General features: G+C 41.9%; 1 protein-coding gene across 1 annotated transcript in view; it reads left to right on the forward strand.

Annotated features, from left to right (window-relative positions):
• dapk1 (death-associated protein kinase 1) overlaps positions 1–14,925 on the forward strand; it is a 101,459-nt gene that overhangs the window by 49,195 nt on the left and 37,339 nt on the right. The window contains exons 11-13 of the mRNA XM_036598347.1: positions 1,489–1,581; positions 8,841–8,960; positions 12,289–12,387. Of these exons, the coding sequence (XP_036454240.1) occupies positions 1,489–1,581; positions 8,841–8,960; positions 12,289–12,387 (312 nt within the window). The remainder of the gene's footprint in view (positions 1–1,488; positions 1,582–8,840; positions 8,961–12,288; positions 12,388–14,925) is intronic.

Consider the following 14,925-nt stretch of genomic DNA (forward strand, 5'->3'; position numbering starts at 1 on the left):
AGAGAAAGTTAATGCGGTATTAAATAAAATATCTAAGCAGCTAACTGTTAACTTGTGCTTCTGAGATACTTACGACAACCAAATTAATAGAGTAAATAAAGTCCAGCAGTTAGCAGGGAAGAAGAATCTCTGACCTGGCCCTTTCTTTTACCTTGTTTTTTTCATGAAAGAAAGTCCTCTGTCCTGTTCTCCTTTCCCTCACTCTCGCTCACTCAAGATGTGTTTGTGTAGCAGCCAAGTTGGAGTCAAAAGGCATTTTTTGAAACGTAGTAAAAAAAACGCTAAACATTTTTAAATGGGTTGAAATATTTTTGCCGGGTGTCCATATACCTGGGCGCGCCACTAAAGTGTAACTTATGAAATATCAAATTAAAACATCTAAACATCAGTCCGATACAAATGTTTTTAAGCAAATATCAGCCTATACCATTATGATTGTGATATCGTTGTGCGCCCCTTGGATTTAATGCACTGCAGCTCCTCACATGAAGAGCTAGCATTTTTCTTGCATCCAGTGCCACTCCAACGCACAGGCACTAGATAACAGCCCATTCTGCTAAAATAGTTCAACAAATGGCACAAGGAGTCCCACTGACCTACTAGGGCTGAAGCTCAACAGCAGCTCTGTGTGAAGAAGCCTAATGGCTTTGTCACCCCCTTTGCCACAAGTTGAAACTGCCCTATATATACAGAATATGTAACTCTAAAATACCTGTGGTTTGGTTTTAAATAATGAAAAAAGATGATGCATGATAAATGCATTAATTTGACCACTGGTGCAAAATCATTAGGAGTCTTCCATCTTAAAATTATGTAAGAAAAATTTCGTTATTGGCTATTAAAATAAATTTTTACTGAATGTGTACGACTTTTTTTTTGTTTTTGTGTTTTACTAATTATATGTAAAGAATTTGATATCAGTAAGTTATTTTATATTTAGGTTTTATATTGTAATTACTCTATATAGACTTTAGCTTCATGACTTTACATTTGTATTACATGATTACCTCAATACAATCAAAACACTCATCTGGAACTGTAATTGGTCAAAATGCTCACAGCCCACAGTAAAATCTCTTGTAATTGGTTAGAGGCTCATTTGCAACCTGTAGCCCTATATGATATCAGTAAGACAATCTATTGTGCAGCCCTAGTTGGAGCTAAATATTACAGAAGGGTATATTTCTAAGAGCTGGATCGGTGACCACTGTTCATTATCCCAGACAGTAGTCCTGCTACTGTTTCCAATGCCCTCTGGCACCAAATGTCATTGCCAGAGTAGTTGGAAAAGTGTGTTTGTATTGTAAGTGACAGCTAATTGGTATGCTTCCAAGCGAGGAATGCCTTATTTAATGCAACAGTACACAATTATGATTTGTACCAATTTCATGCTTCGGGAGACGAATCACAAGCGTGGAAAGTGACGATTTACAAACTCAGTCAGGATGTTGAACGCTGTTCAAATATTATGATTTTTTTTTTTTACAGCAATCGGTGCGTCTGATCTCTCTGTGTAACCGGCTCTCCCGCTCCTTCCTGTCCAGAAGCAACATCAGTGTGGCTCGCAGTGATGATACGCTGGTAAGAATTCTAATGAGATTAATAAGTTATCTCAAATACACTTACCTGTGGGGTTTCTGACACTGTGTGGCATGCTGTTATCTGTAACTATATAAAATGACTGCTTTAAGATTATTGATACATTACACTGGGTTTAAGCTGCATTATTTTTCCTCATCTGTTTGTATGGCACATTTCTCATCACTTCCTCTTTGGCACTGGTTAATAATTAGCAATAAGTTAATACTCTTAACAGTCATTACCTCCGAGTTGAGTCTTCAGCTGTGTGAAATTTAGATAGATGCAGTTCTCATTTGATCTGGTGCTTGAATTTGTGTGATGAATGATGGGATCATTTTTAGCTCAGACTGTATGTAACTTTAGCTGAACTACTCTAAGTTCCACGGTTATCCAGTCATGTTCTTGAAACTTGGAGTCTTGGAGATGTAACCCCAGAAGTAGTCTAAAACCCCAGAAGTAGCCCAAACCTTTGACATATCAACCATCCAGAAGTCACTGGCATAATCAGAATGAGACTTAACAAGGCTTGATATCAACATCATCAAACAATCCCTGTTCAAGAACTGTGCCTGTCTAGCAGGGAACTTCGTATTAGCATTCACTTTTAATAGCACTTTCATTGTCATGTTTACTCTACTTACACTGTTATCCAAGGCATGTCCAAAACCATTAACAGATGTTCTAGGTGTAATGATGTACTCCCTTACCTTACCCTTTAATGCAGCTGTTATGTCATTTAGGTTTTGAACCAAATAAAATAGACTCAGTATTGCCTAAATTTAAAGAAAACCTGTCTGAAATCAATAATGTAGAATTATCAGCGTGTGGAAGTAAACTGTGATCACAGTTTTCATATCTTTAATATATAACAAATACAGCAAGGGACCCAAAACACAGCCTTGTGTCTAAAGCCCGATTAAAACTCATAAAGGCTGTATTCGTTTACATATTCGTACATTTGTTTATGAATAGCCTGTTCCAGAATTTTTAGATGCAACACAAAGGATGGACACTGATAATTCCCTGGGTCATTTCTGTTCCTGTTCTTGTAGATTGAAATACTATTAGCTATTACAAAGAGACATTTTAATGTGACAGTGCCTGCACAGCGGCCCTTGTGTTATGATTTTAAACAGAACAAAGGGCTAAATACATTTATTTTCTTCTTACAACAAACAGTGAAGTGTAGAATCTCCTATCGGTCTTCAAGTTTCTGCAAAGACGGTTTCTGGAAATGAGTGTATTGGTTGTGCACCCATCTGTGTGCAGAGTGGGTGGGTGGATGGGGGTGTGTTTCACGCAGGAAATGGGCATTTGTCAGCAGTCGTTACTGTCAAGCTGACACCCATCCTGCTCACTGTACCATGCTTTATAATATCTGCATTTCTACATTCAGGTGTTTCATGCAACAATCCGATTATTGAAAAAAGCTGGAGAAGATTACACAGTCATTATATGGCCATATCTGTGTGGCTGTTAGCTGAAGCTGCAAATAGCTGGCTTCTTGGGTTGCTAAATCTAGTCCTCATGGTTACATAACAGCTGATGTGTCTCCACTCGTCTTTGTCATCAAGTAACACTCTGTTTGGCGTTTTAGCACAACCCAGTTACAGTATCTGTCTTACTTGGAAATTTGACCTAGTGGCTGTTTGCTCTGTCAGAGATCAAACATCCACACAATGGTGAAAAACCTGATTCCAATGTTGTGGGGACATTTCCCCAGAATTAGTAAATTCTGTCTGACCTGGATTAAATTGGAAATAGTACAAAATACAGTATTTAATGTTTTATTTATATTTGATGTTTGTTTTCTTTTTCTTTCTTTTTTTTGGAAATGCACATTAATTCCAGCTGCCTGCAGCACGTGCCAAAGGAGCATGTTTAACTCTGTGTTGCCCCCCATTATTTTTAACAACATTTGTTCATTTGGGGACTGAAGACACCAATTGATCCAGGTGTGATCGCAGATTTTTTGCCCTTCTTACATTATATGAGTCTCCATCTGAACAGCCATGCGAGGCCTTCATTGTCATACTTTGTATTGTATTGCATCACAAGTTTTCAATAAGAGACAGGTCTGAACTGCAGGCAGGCCAGTCTAGCATCCATACTCTTTGATTATGCCGACATGCTGCTGTAACACGTGCAGAATCATCATCATCGTCATCATTGTTAACCGCTTAGTCCAGATAGGGTCGCGGTAGCAGTTGGAAGAGCAGAGAATCCCAGATGACCCTGTCCCCCGCAACTTCCTCCAGCTCATTCCCGGGGACCCCAAGCCGCTCCCAGGCTAACTTGGAGATACAATCCCTTCAGCGGGTCCTAGGACGACCCCGGGGTCTTATTCCGGTAGGCCATGCCTGTTACACCCCCACCGGGAGGCGTCCAGGGGGCATCCGGATCAGATGCCCGAACCACCTCAACTGGCTCCTCTCAATGCGGAGGAGTAGCGGCTCTACTGCGAGCTCCTCCCGGATGGCCGAGCTCCTCACCCTATCAAATAGAGTGTAGCCCGCCACCCTGCGAAGAAAGCTCATTTCCGCCGCTTGTATTCGCGATCTCATTCTTTCGGTCATTACCCACAGCTCATGACCATAGGTGAGGGTTGGGATGTAGACCGATCGGTAAACAGAGAGCTTCGCCTTATGGCTCAGCTCCCTCTTCACCACTACAGTCCAGTACAGCGGCTGCATTACTGCTACCGCCTGTCCCAGCCTGCAATCTATCTCACGATCCCTCTTCCCATCACTCGTGAACAAGACCCCGAGATACTTAAACTCCTCCACCTGGGGCAAGTCCTTTCCCCTTACCTGGAGTGGGCATGCCATCCTTTTCCGGGCTAAGACCATGGACTCAGACTTGGAGGTGCTGATCCGCATACCAACCGCAGTGGTAACCCCGGCACCCCATACTCCCGGAGGACCTCCCACAAGATATCTCGGGGAACACGGTCGTAAGCCTTCTCCAAATCCACAAAACACATGTAGACCGGGTTGGCAAACTCCCATGCCCCCTCAACAATCCGTGAGAGGGTGAAAAGCTGGTCCATTGTTCCACGGCCAGGAAGAAATCCGCATTGTTCCTCCTCAATCTGAGGTTCAACTATCGGTCGAAGTCTCCTTTCCAGCACCTTGGCATAGACTTTCCCAGGGAGGCTGAGCAGAGTGATACCCGGATAGTTGGCACACACCCTCCGGTCCCCTTTCTTGAAAATAGGGACCACCACCCCGGTCTGCCAGTCCAAGGGTACTGTTCCCGAGGTCCATGCACTATTGCAGAGGCGTGTCAGCCACGACAGCCCCACAATATCCAGAGCCTTAAGCATCTCCGGACGAATCTCATCCACCCCCGGTGCCTTGCCACTGAAGAGCTTGCCAACTACCTCAGTGACCTCCACCAGGGAAATGGAGCTTGACACGCCAGAGGCCTCTGGCCCTGACTCCTGTGAGGGAGGCCTGTCTCCCGGATTAAGGAGTTCCTCAAAGTGCTCTTTCCACCGACCGACAATATCCTCATTTGAAGTCAGAGTTTCTCGACCCTTGCCGAATACAGCTTGGGCGCAGCCACCCCGACCGCTCCTGAGTCGCCGGGCAGTTGTCCAGAACCTCCTCGAGGCCGACCGAAAGTCTTTTTCCATGGCTTCACCAAACTCCTCCCACGCCCTGGATTTTGCTTTTCCCACCATTGCAGCTGCCACCTTTTTGCCTGTCAGTACCTATCTGCTGAATCGGGAGTCCTTCAGGCCATCCAGTCCCTAAAGGCCTCTTTCTTCAGCTTGACGGCCTCCCTCACCACCGGTGTCCACCAGGGGGTTCTTGGGTTACCGCCATGACAGGCACCAACAAGCTTTTGGCCACAGCTACGCCTGGCAGCTTCCACAATGGAGGTTTTGAACAGGGTCCATTCAGACTCTATGCCCCCTACCTCCTCCGGGACATGAGAAAAGCTCTCCCGGAGGTGGGAGTTAAAATCATTCCGAACAGGGGCCTCCGACAGTCGTTCCCAGCACACCCTCACTATTCGCTTGGGCCTAGCGGGTCTAACCCTCAGTCTTCCCTGCCATCTGATCCAATTTACCACCAGTTGGTGATCAGTTGACAGCTCAGGACCTCTCTTCACCCAAGTGTCCAGAACATATGGTCCCAAGTCAGATGAAACGACAACAAAGTCAATCATTGACCTTTAACCCAAGGAGCTCTGGTACCATGTACACTACCATGAACATCCTTGCGTTCGAACTTGGTGTTCATTATGGACAATCCATGCCTGGCACAGAAGTCCAATAACAATTTACCCTTCGGGTTTAGATCGGGCAGGCCGTTCTTCCCAATCACGCCTCTCCAGGTCTCCCAGTCATTGCCAACATGAGCATTGAAGTCTCCCAGTAAGACTATGGAGTCTGTAGGCGGGGCCCTTTCCAGAACCCTCCCACTTGCTCCAAGAAGGCCGAATACTCCGACCTGTTGTTTGGTGCATAAGCACACACAACGGTCAGAGTTTTCCTCTCTGCAATTTTAATACGCATTGAGGCGACCCTCTCATCCACCGGGACAAACTCCAACTGCACTGCCGCCAGCCGGGGACACATGAGTATCCCCACACCCGCCCGGCGCCTCTCACCTTGTGCAACCCCGGAGTAGGAGAGGGACCAACCCCTATCCAGGAGTTTGGTTCCAGAGCCAACGCTGTGGGTGGAGGTGAGCCCGACTATATCTAGTTGGTACCTCTCAACCTCCTGCACAAGCTCCGGCTCCTTCCCCCCCCAGTGAAATTACATTCCACGTACCAAGAGCCAGTTTCTGCCGCAGGGGCCTAGGCCACCAAGGGCCCCCCTGCAATCTCCCACTGCCTGTATAGCACTGCACCACTCCCCCATGCTGGACCTTGTGGGTGGTGGGCCCACATGGTCCCCCCACGTTGCCTCTTCGGGCTGAGCCCGGCCGGGTTACGTGGGCTGCCCGGCCACCAGGTGCTCGCCGAGGGACGCTACCCCCAGGCCTGGCTCCAGGGGTAGGTCCCGGTGACCCTCTCCCTGGCAGGGTACACGATCTTCTGTGTCCGTTTTTCATGGAGGGTTTTTGCAGAATGTGGCTTGCCATTGCCATGCTGAAATAAGCATGAGCATCACTAAAAAAAGATGGCATCCGGAATTCAGCATATGCTGCTCCAAAATGTATATATGTCTTTCATCATTAATGGTGCCTTCACAGATGTGCAAGTTAACATGGGCTGAAATACACTCCATAACATGGTAGCCCCTGGATTTTGAGCTTTACACTTGAACAGCCTGGATGGTCTTTTCTTCCTTGCCTTGGAGAACATGATATCCACTATTCCCATAAATAGTCTAATATAATAATTATGTATATATAATAATCAAATATAATAATCTAAGTAATCATAAATCTAAAAGTTTGACTCATTAGACCACAATAAACATTTCCACTGTGCATCAGTTCATTTTAGACGATTTAGATCTCAGAGAATTCAGCTGTGTTTCTGTATGTTGTCGACATATGGCCTCCACTGTGCATATTGCAGTCTTTACTTACATTTGTGATGACGTCAGTGAACAGTGTTAATTGGATGATGGATGAGCCCATGCATCCATCATAGAAGCATGCTGGTTTTTAATGCAGTACCATCTGAGGGGTCAAAGGTCACATGCATTCAGTTGTGGTTTGCAGTCTTTCGCTGGATTGTCTGAATCTTTTGATGATGACACGCACAGTAGAGGGTGAAATACCTAAAACACTTGCAGTCGCTTATTGAGAATTGAGATATTGTTAAACTGGTGGATCATTCAGTAATGCATTGTTGGGTGATGTGGTGAGCCTCGACCTAGTCTTGCTCATGAAGGACTGGGCTTTCTCTTTCTTTTAACCCAACCATGATGACATCAACTGTTAAAGTTGTGCCCCCATAAAGATAGTAATGTTATGTGTTTGTGTGTCTGCTGTGCATTTGGTTCAGCACACCCTTCTGAACTGTGGAATGCAGTAGTGTCTGCATGACTGCGCACACACACACACACCCTCCTCACTCTGTTTTTCACTCTGCTTCTTTCTCTCTGTCTCTCTCCCTCGCTCACGCTCTCTGGTCTGCATGTCAGGGCTATCAGCCTGTGTTTGAAGGTTATGACCTCACATGGTGCTGTAACCATCCACAAACCCAGAACCAACCCCCCCTCCAAACACACACACATTATTTAATAGGATTAGGATAGCATGCCGCTTGTTTGGTTAGTAGGCCGAACACTTCATGACAGAGTGGAACAGGATTTGGCCAAACTGTAATTGTCAAAGGCGATTTGGCATTGTTTTCTACCCATAATGCTCTCACAAATGACAAATCCTGTCATTTTAGTAAAGCCATGGTGATTGATACTGTTGTATTGTTTTATATATTCAATCAGATAATGTTGGTCTTATTAACTTCTTTGCTGTGAATGTTTTAATTGAGGTGCACAGAACCAAATTTTGATTCAAGTATTTCATCACTGAGTAACTGCCAGTGCAGAGACTGATTAATAGTTAGAATGTCCCAGTCCAGTTTTTGCCCCTAATCTGAGGCAAGAACTTTTGAGCAATGGTGAGTATTGGCTTGCACCAACCCACTACTTGTGTTTTTCACAGATATTATAGCCACACAGTTTAGGTAAGATATGCTAGAGTGCGACAGTAAATTCATTTAGTTTTGTGACATAAAATTATATTGCCTGCTCCTCTGTCTCAACTTTGAACATGCAGTCACTGCTAGTGCCTTTTTTAAGACCAGAACGGCCAAAAAAGTAGAATATTTATGCAACACTTTTGTTTTTACACCAAATGCAAAAAAATGTGGGAGTGTTTTTTGTACATGCCTCTGGTGGAATGCTGCTTGCTGCTAGTGCCAAAAAATAGACTCTTAAGTGTAAAGCATACTTTACCACTTTAAAATGGTTCCATGCTACAGTTGTAGACATTGACTGTTTAAGCCACCTCTTAGTGGCATAAAAAGAATGAAGAATGGTAAAATAATCTTCACGAAGAATGGGAATTAATGGGCTTAATATAGCTAATACCAGTCCATTAAAATATGCCTTCAGTCATCTCCAATACTGATTTTTCAGATTGAGACATCTCTTGTGTGTTTCAACTACTTTATTAACTTCTATTTATAATTTTAGTGAAATAATTTGTCATGAGTCTAAAACTAGTGAGGAATCCCTTACAAAATGTGATTGTCAAGTCACATCTATTGATTTTGCACTCCTACAGGATGAGGAAGACTCATTTGTGATGAAGGCCATCATCCATGCCATCAATGATGACAATGTTCCGGGTCTGAAGCACCTCCTGGGTTCTCTGACCAGCTATGACATCAACCAGCCCAACAAGGTGAGAGAACCTAATAGAGGCAGAGAAAGACTGAAAAAGTGATAGCCGTAGTACTGAACCTCAGTGTGAGCAGCCTAGTCAGGAATCCTTAAGTAACTACCTGGCCTAGATCCAGATAGGCCAGTGGTCAAGGCTCGATTGACTAGCCGATAAGTGTCTGGGTGTGCGTGTCCTATGACGTGGAAGTCAAGACACAGGTTTTTCATTGTCTCTTTGAAGCCTCATGTTGATATTTCAGGTGTCTGACCAGGAGAGGCTTACTGAACTCTTCTGTTATCCAGTTGAGTTTTCAGTGTTTTTGACTGGATTGCAGTTGCAATGTAATAGGAGTTTTGAGTGGAGTTGGAATGTGGTTTGGTGTTAATAATTATATTATTCGTCTCTTGTGCGTGTGTGTGTGTGTGTGTGTGTGTGTGTGTGCGTGCTGGACCTTGAAATATTTGTGCAGACCTGACAGGGCTCAACTATTCATGTCACGTTTGCTCAGATTCATACATTTCTCAAATATTTGTCAGGCTTAAAGGGAAATTTTGATTTTCAAAATTTCCACATAATGAAATAGCTGTAAACAAAGTCACTCAGAGTCAGTTAGTATGGACAGCTTGATTCTAGAGAAACTTTTTGAGTTTGTTGTTTACAGTGGTGGTGATGGGAACCAGACTTCTGAAGCCTCTAAAATATCCCTCGCAGAATGTTGTCACATTAAATGGTTATGAATATGCCACCTGATGTCTGAGATGTTCTTTTAGGAAGGTTTTGAGAAAGTTTTGACCTAAAACTTTTTTAAGTGGTACATGCAGGGTGTTGTAAGGCAAGAAACATTTTTTCCAGATCTACCCCTATTTTATCATCTTCAGTGTTACATAAAAACACCTGTAGTTTCATAATAAAATAAATTTCAAAATAAAAATAAAACAATAAAATGGCTATATTTGTGTTGTAGACGTTGCAACCCCTGGTTCCTATCAACACCACTGTAAAGAAATTATAGTAATGAATCATTTCACATCAAACCACTCTGGATGGACCATGTTTACATCTCCACCTCTGAATTATTTTTTTGGAAAATTCATTTTGAATTGTTGGTAATTAGACCATTCACTTTTATTATTAGTTGATGAGCTGGTAATTTTTCACTATGATCTCATTTTAAAGAAGCTGTCTTTAGGATTTTGTTTTATTCTGGTTGGGGCTGAAGTACAGTCAGATTCAGACAAAATTTGGTCAGATCATAATCACGTTCAGACAGAATTTGGTTGGGTTACAGTTGAGTACAGACCAAATTTTTTATTTTTTTTTTGGACGTCGGTTCAAACAGAATTTTGTTGGAGTACGATGGGTTCAGACAGAATTTTGTTAAGCTACAGTCAGGTTCAGACAGGATTTAGTCAGATCATAATCGGGTTCAGACAGGATTTAGTCAGATCATAATCGGGTTCAGATAGGATTTAGTCAGATCATAATCGGGTTCAGACAGGATTTAGTTAGATCATAATCATGTTCAGATAGGATTTAGTCAGATCATAATCAGGTTCAGACAGAATTTAGTCAGATCATGATCAGGTTCAGACAGAATTTAGTCAGATCATAATCAGGTTCAGACAGAATTTTGTCTACAGTCAGATTCAGTATAGTCAGATCATAATTGAACATACACAGAATTTGGTTAGACTGTACTTGGATTCAGGCAAAATTTTGTCGGATTTGTTTCTATGCTGTGGGTCAGGTTGGACGGAGAATGTTCTCAGGCTGTAGGCTTCAGGTTTGGACAAATTTTGTTGGGATAGTGTCAACGTTAGATACAATTTTGTTGGGTTACAGTCAAGTTCCGACAGAATTTAGTAAGATCGCCAGAGCCCACCAAATTCTGTCTAAACTCACTTATGAAGCTCAGACACAATTTTGTCAATGATGACACATCATCCAGGTCCTTTAGAAGCAAAGCAGCCCCAGACCATCACATTGCCACCATCATGTTTGACTGTTGGTATAATGTTCTCATGGCGGAATGCGATGTTAGCTTTATGCCAGATGTAACGGGACCCATGTCTTTCAGTTCCACTTTTGACTCATTATTCCACAGAATATTATCCCGAAAGTCTTGGGGGTCATCTAGATGTTTTTTGGCAAATGCGAGGCGAGCCTTTGTGTTCTTTTTTGGTCAGCGGTAGTTTGTGCCCTGCAACTCCCCCATGAATGCCATTTTTGCCCAGAGTATTTCTTATTGTGTAATCATGTTTATTGACCTTAACTGGGGCAAATGAGGTCTGCAGTTCTATGGATGTTCATCTGGGTGTTGTGGCTAGTGAAATTTAACCCAATGATCAGTTGAATTTGGTTAATTCACACAGGGCCAGGTAGGGCAGAACAGCCTTTTTCCTTAAAAAAAGGATCTCCACGCAATAAATGAAATTGTCATTTAAAACAGCATTTTCTGTTTATGTGGGTTATCTTTGTCTAATATTCAAAGTAGTTTGATGATCTGAAACATTCAAGTGTGACAAATATGCAAAAAATAGAAGAAACTGGAAAAGGGCAAATACTTTTTCACAGCACTATACAGCCGGATTCAGACAGAATTTAGTCAGATCATAATCTGGTTCAGACAGAATTTTGTAGGGCCACAGTCAGATTCATTATTGGATACAGACATAATTTGGTCAGACTGTACTTGAATTCAGGCAAAATTTCTATACTGTGGGTCAGGCTATTTTCAGGTTTGGACCAAGATGTGAGGCTCTAGCTTCCTAATTAAAGATGCGTGTGCACATGTCTGTGTTTGCGTGTGTTTTGGGGTAGAAAGGATCTGTTAAGAACCAGTAGAGGTGATTTTGTTTGGCTTAAGGAGAAAGAAGAGAGTATGAGGGCAAGAGAAATCTGTTCAACAGAGTGAGAATAGAGGAGCGCTGTTGATTGCCTTGCTTGGAGCTGTCCAGCTGTGCGTATGTGTGGTTTTTTAATATGCGCTTCAAGGAGCATTCCCACGGCTCATGCATTTATGCATGCTGAAGAGTCTCCTCCAGTTCTGTATAAATGCCTGTAATCGCCAGTGTCTCTGAGAGCGTTTAATCTACCACAGAGATCAGTGGAAAACATGCCGTCAGCCAATTAAAACCACAGCACAAGCAGCGTAGAATGAATCAGGGCTCATTCAAATCACAAAACTTTAAAACTGACTTTGATTTATCAGCCCAATTAAACACACTGTGTAATACCTGTCCTGCTATGAAGAGCCACTGGTGATGAATAAAGCCATGCTAATTTTCTACGCATCTCTCTCTCTATCTCTCTCTCTCTCTCTTGTTCTTCCTCTATCTCTATCTCACAGCATGGAACGCCCCCACTCCTCATTGCAGCTGGCTGTGGAAACGTCCAGATCATCGATGTGTTGATGAGAAAAGGAGCGGAGATACAAGCTCTTGACAAGGTGCCTTTTTTGAATTGTATCAAAAATCTCTACAGTCTTAAATGCAATGCAGTGAGTGTCCCCTTCCCTAACAGTGGACAATTATTGCAATCAGCTGAAATAATAAATGCGATCATCTTAAATTGCAATCATGTGATTAGGCAATTATATAATAAATATGACAGACCTAGGTGTTGGATATCACAGTGATGATATGAGAAGCTGTGTGTTTGTGTGTGTGTGTGTATGTATGTATGTATATATATATATATATATATATATATTGGGGTGCGGGAAAAAATTGATTCTCAGATGCAACACGATGCGGACGTGAACGATTCTGAATCGATTCACAAATGTCAAAAATCGATTTTCTAAATATTTAATATTAACGTAATGTTGACGGAACGCGAAAGGCGGAACTTGGAAGTGCGGAAGTGCAGCGCCCAGACAGTCTGTGGCAGCACATAACAGAAACACTACTGGATGAACGAGAAATCCGACCGGCTCCCTCTGCATTAAAAGCCAGGTTAGGTCAGGAGTCACAACCCAAATGTTAAGAAGAGCCATTTTGTCCTTTCAACAAAAATCAAACCACCTTGGGAGCCGCAACATTTAATGTCCAGTATGTCTCAGTATGTTATAATGTCCTAGTATAGGCTAAACAATATAAACGTAAACATGGACTTTAGCTACAGCCGCTTTCCTCCCATCTCCACCAGAAAACTTTTCCTCAGAAGTAGATCAGTTTCTTGTAAAATGTCTCTCAACGACTGTTTTACGAGGCTGAAGTCGCTTCTCATTCTCCAGCTTCTTGTTCGAATTTACCCTTTCCACCTTAAATTCTGCCTTAGGCGCCGAATGTAAGTGCGGCACCATTTAAGGTGGAACGAGAGAATTCGAAAGAGAAGCTGACTTCATCTTTGCCACTTTTTAGTGTTTGACAGTCTTTCGTTGCAGATTTAATGTACCAGGAAACCAACTGCAGTGCTTATAAATGGGAATAACGCATTGCAGCTATGTGACCTGCAGTCTGCACGCCGAAACAGGGCTTTCGCGCTATGTTTCACACGTCCCGTCTGAGGGATACTTTACTGACACAGCGATCCCCCCCCCCGTCTCTACAACGAGACCAAAACCGAAGTTATAAAATCACTAAAGAAAACGGGTAGAATAGCTGTAACGTGCTGCGTGGACATCCACTACCACTGAATCTTATTTCACCGTAACTGTGCATTTTATCGCAGATGAGTAGCAGCAGCTTCTCGTGCTCCAAACAAAGGCACTGAATGAGAGCCTTCTAGTTCACTTGCCACATCACTTCTGTTTGTTTTATTGATAAAAGATATTGGAAGTAAATTAATTATGGATCATTACAAATACTTTGCTTTAAAAGTACCAAGTCACTTTAAATAACAATAACACAGAGTCACTTAGTCACTTTAAAATGTATATTGTCTCTATATTCTGTGTATATTGTGTATATTTTTTGTGTGTATTTAACATATTTCAGTTGGCTTTTCTTATTTTTATTTTTACTTATTTACTTTCTGTAGAGTGATTAGCTGAGCCTCACCACAAGCATTTCAATGCATAAATGTCCTGACATGTTGTGCAAATGACAAATAAACTTGAAACTTGAACTTGAAACTTGAGCTCACACAGTGAGAAAATATAAATGCTATATAAAAAAAAAATACATCGAGATGCATCGATAATTGTTTTATAATCGCAGCCCTCTGAATCGTAATCGAATCGTGAGGTGTATATATATATGTATGTGTGTGTGTATATATATATATATATATATATGTATGTGTATATATATATATATATATATATATATATATATATATATATATATATATATATATATACACACACACACATGTAATCTCGCTACTCTCTGGAAAAAAACGTACTTTGGAAGTGCCCGTTGGCCTGTACATTGTGTGTAAATTTCATAATGAATGGACCAAAATGATTTGGAAAAAAGTCTGGTTGTGTTACATTGAAAGTAAAGAAGGTTTTTTCCTTCTCCTGTAGTGTGTGTGTGTCTATATACACACACATATATATATATATATATATATATATATATATATATATATATATATATATATATATTGATTGCTTATGGTGATGCACGGTTGTTGTAACAGTAGCCATTACTACTTCACACATTGAACACACATCACATTTAAAGAATTTGTACATAACTAGTACTCAAGGGTCGAATATGTTTCTAGCTGTGCTTTTTAGTGTACCTTGTAACTGGCTCTGTAGCAGTGGTTAAATCATTCACTCTGCACACAGTAGAGCAGGGTTAGAGCCCTGCTGAGGGGAGCACACCACTGCTCTAATATTAGACACAGCTTCTAACACAACATCCCCCCAATCTAATTACTCACTCTCACTCTCGCACTGTGCACCTGTATTGTAATTTAATCCAGTCTGTCACAGTAGCCCTTAATAATGTGAGGAATATTGTGGTAATATGGCAATAACAATAAAAATGGTTGATTTTGCAGACCTAGCACTAACACTGTTGGGTAAATG

Source organism: Colossoma macropomum, unplaced genomic scaffold, assembly GCF_904425465.1.
Source record: "Colossoma macropomum unplaced genomic scaffold, Colossoma_macropomum, whole genome shotgun sequence".
Lineage (NCBI taxonomy): Eukaryota > Metazoa > Chordata > Actinopteri > Characiformes > Serrasalmidae > Colossoma > Colossoma macropomum.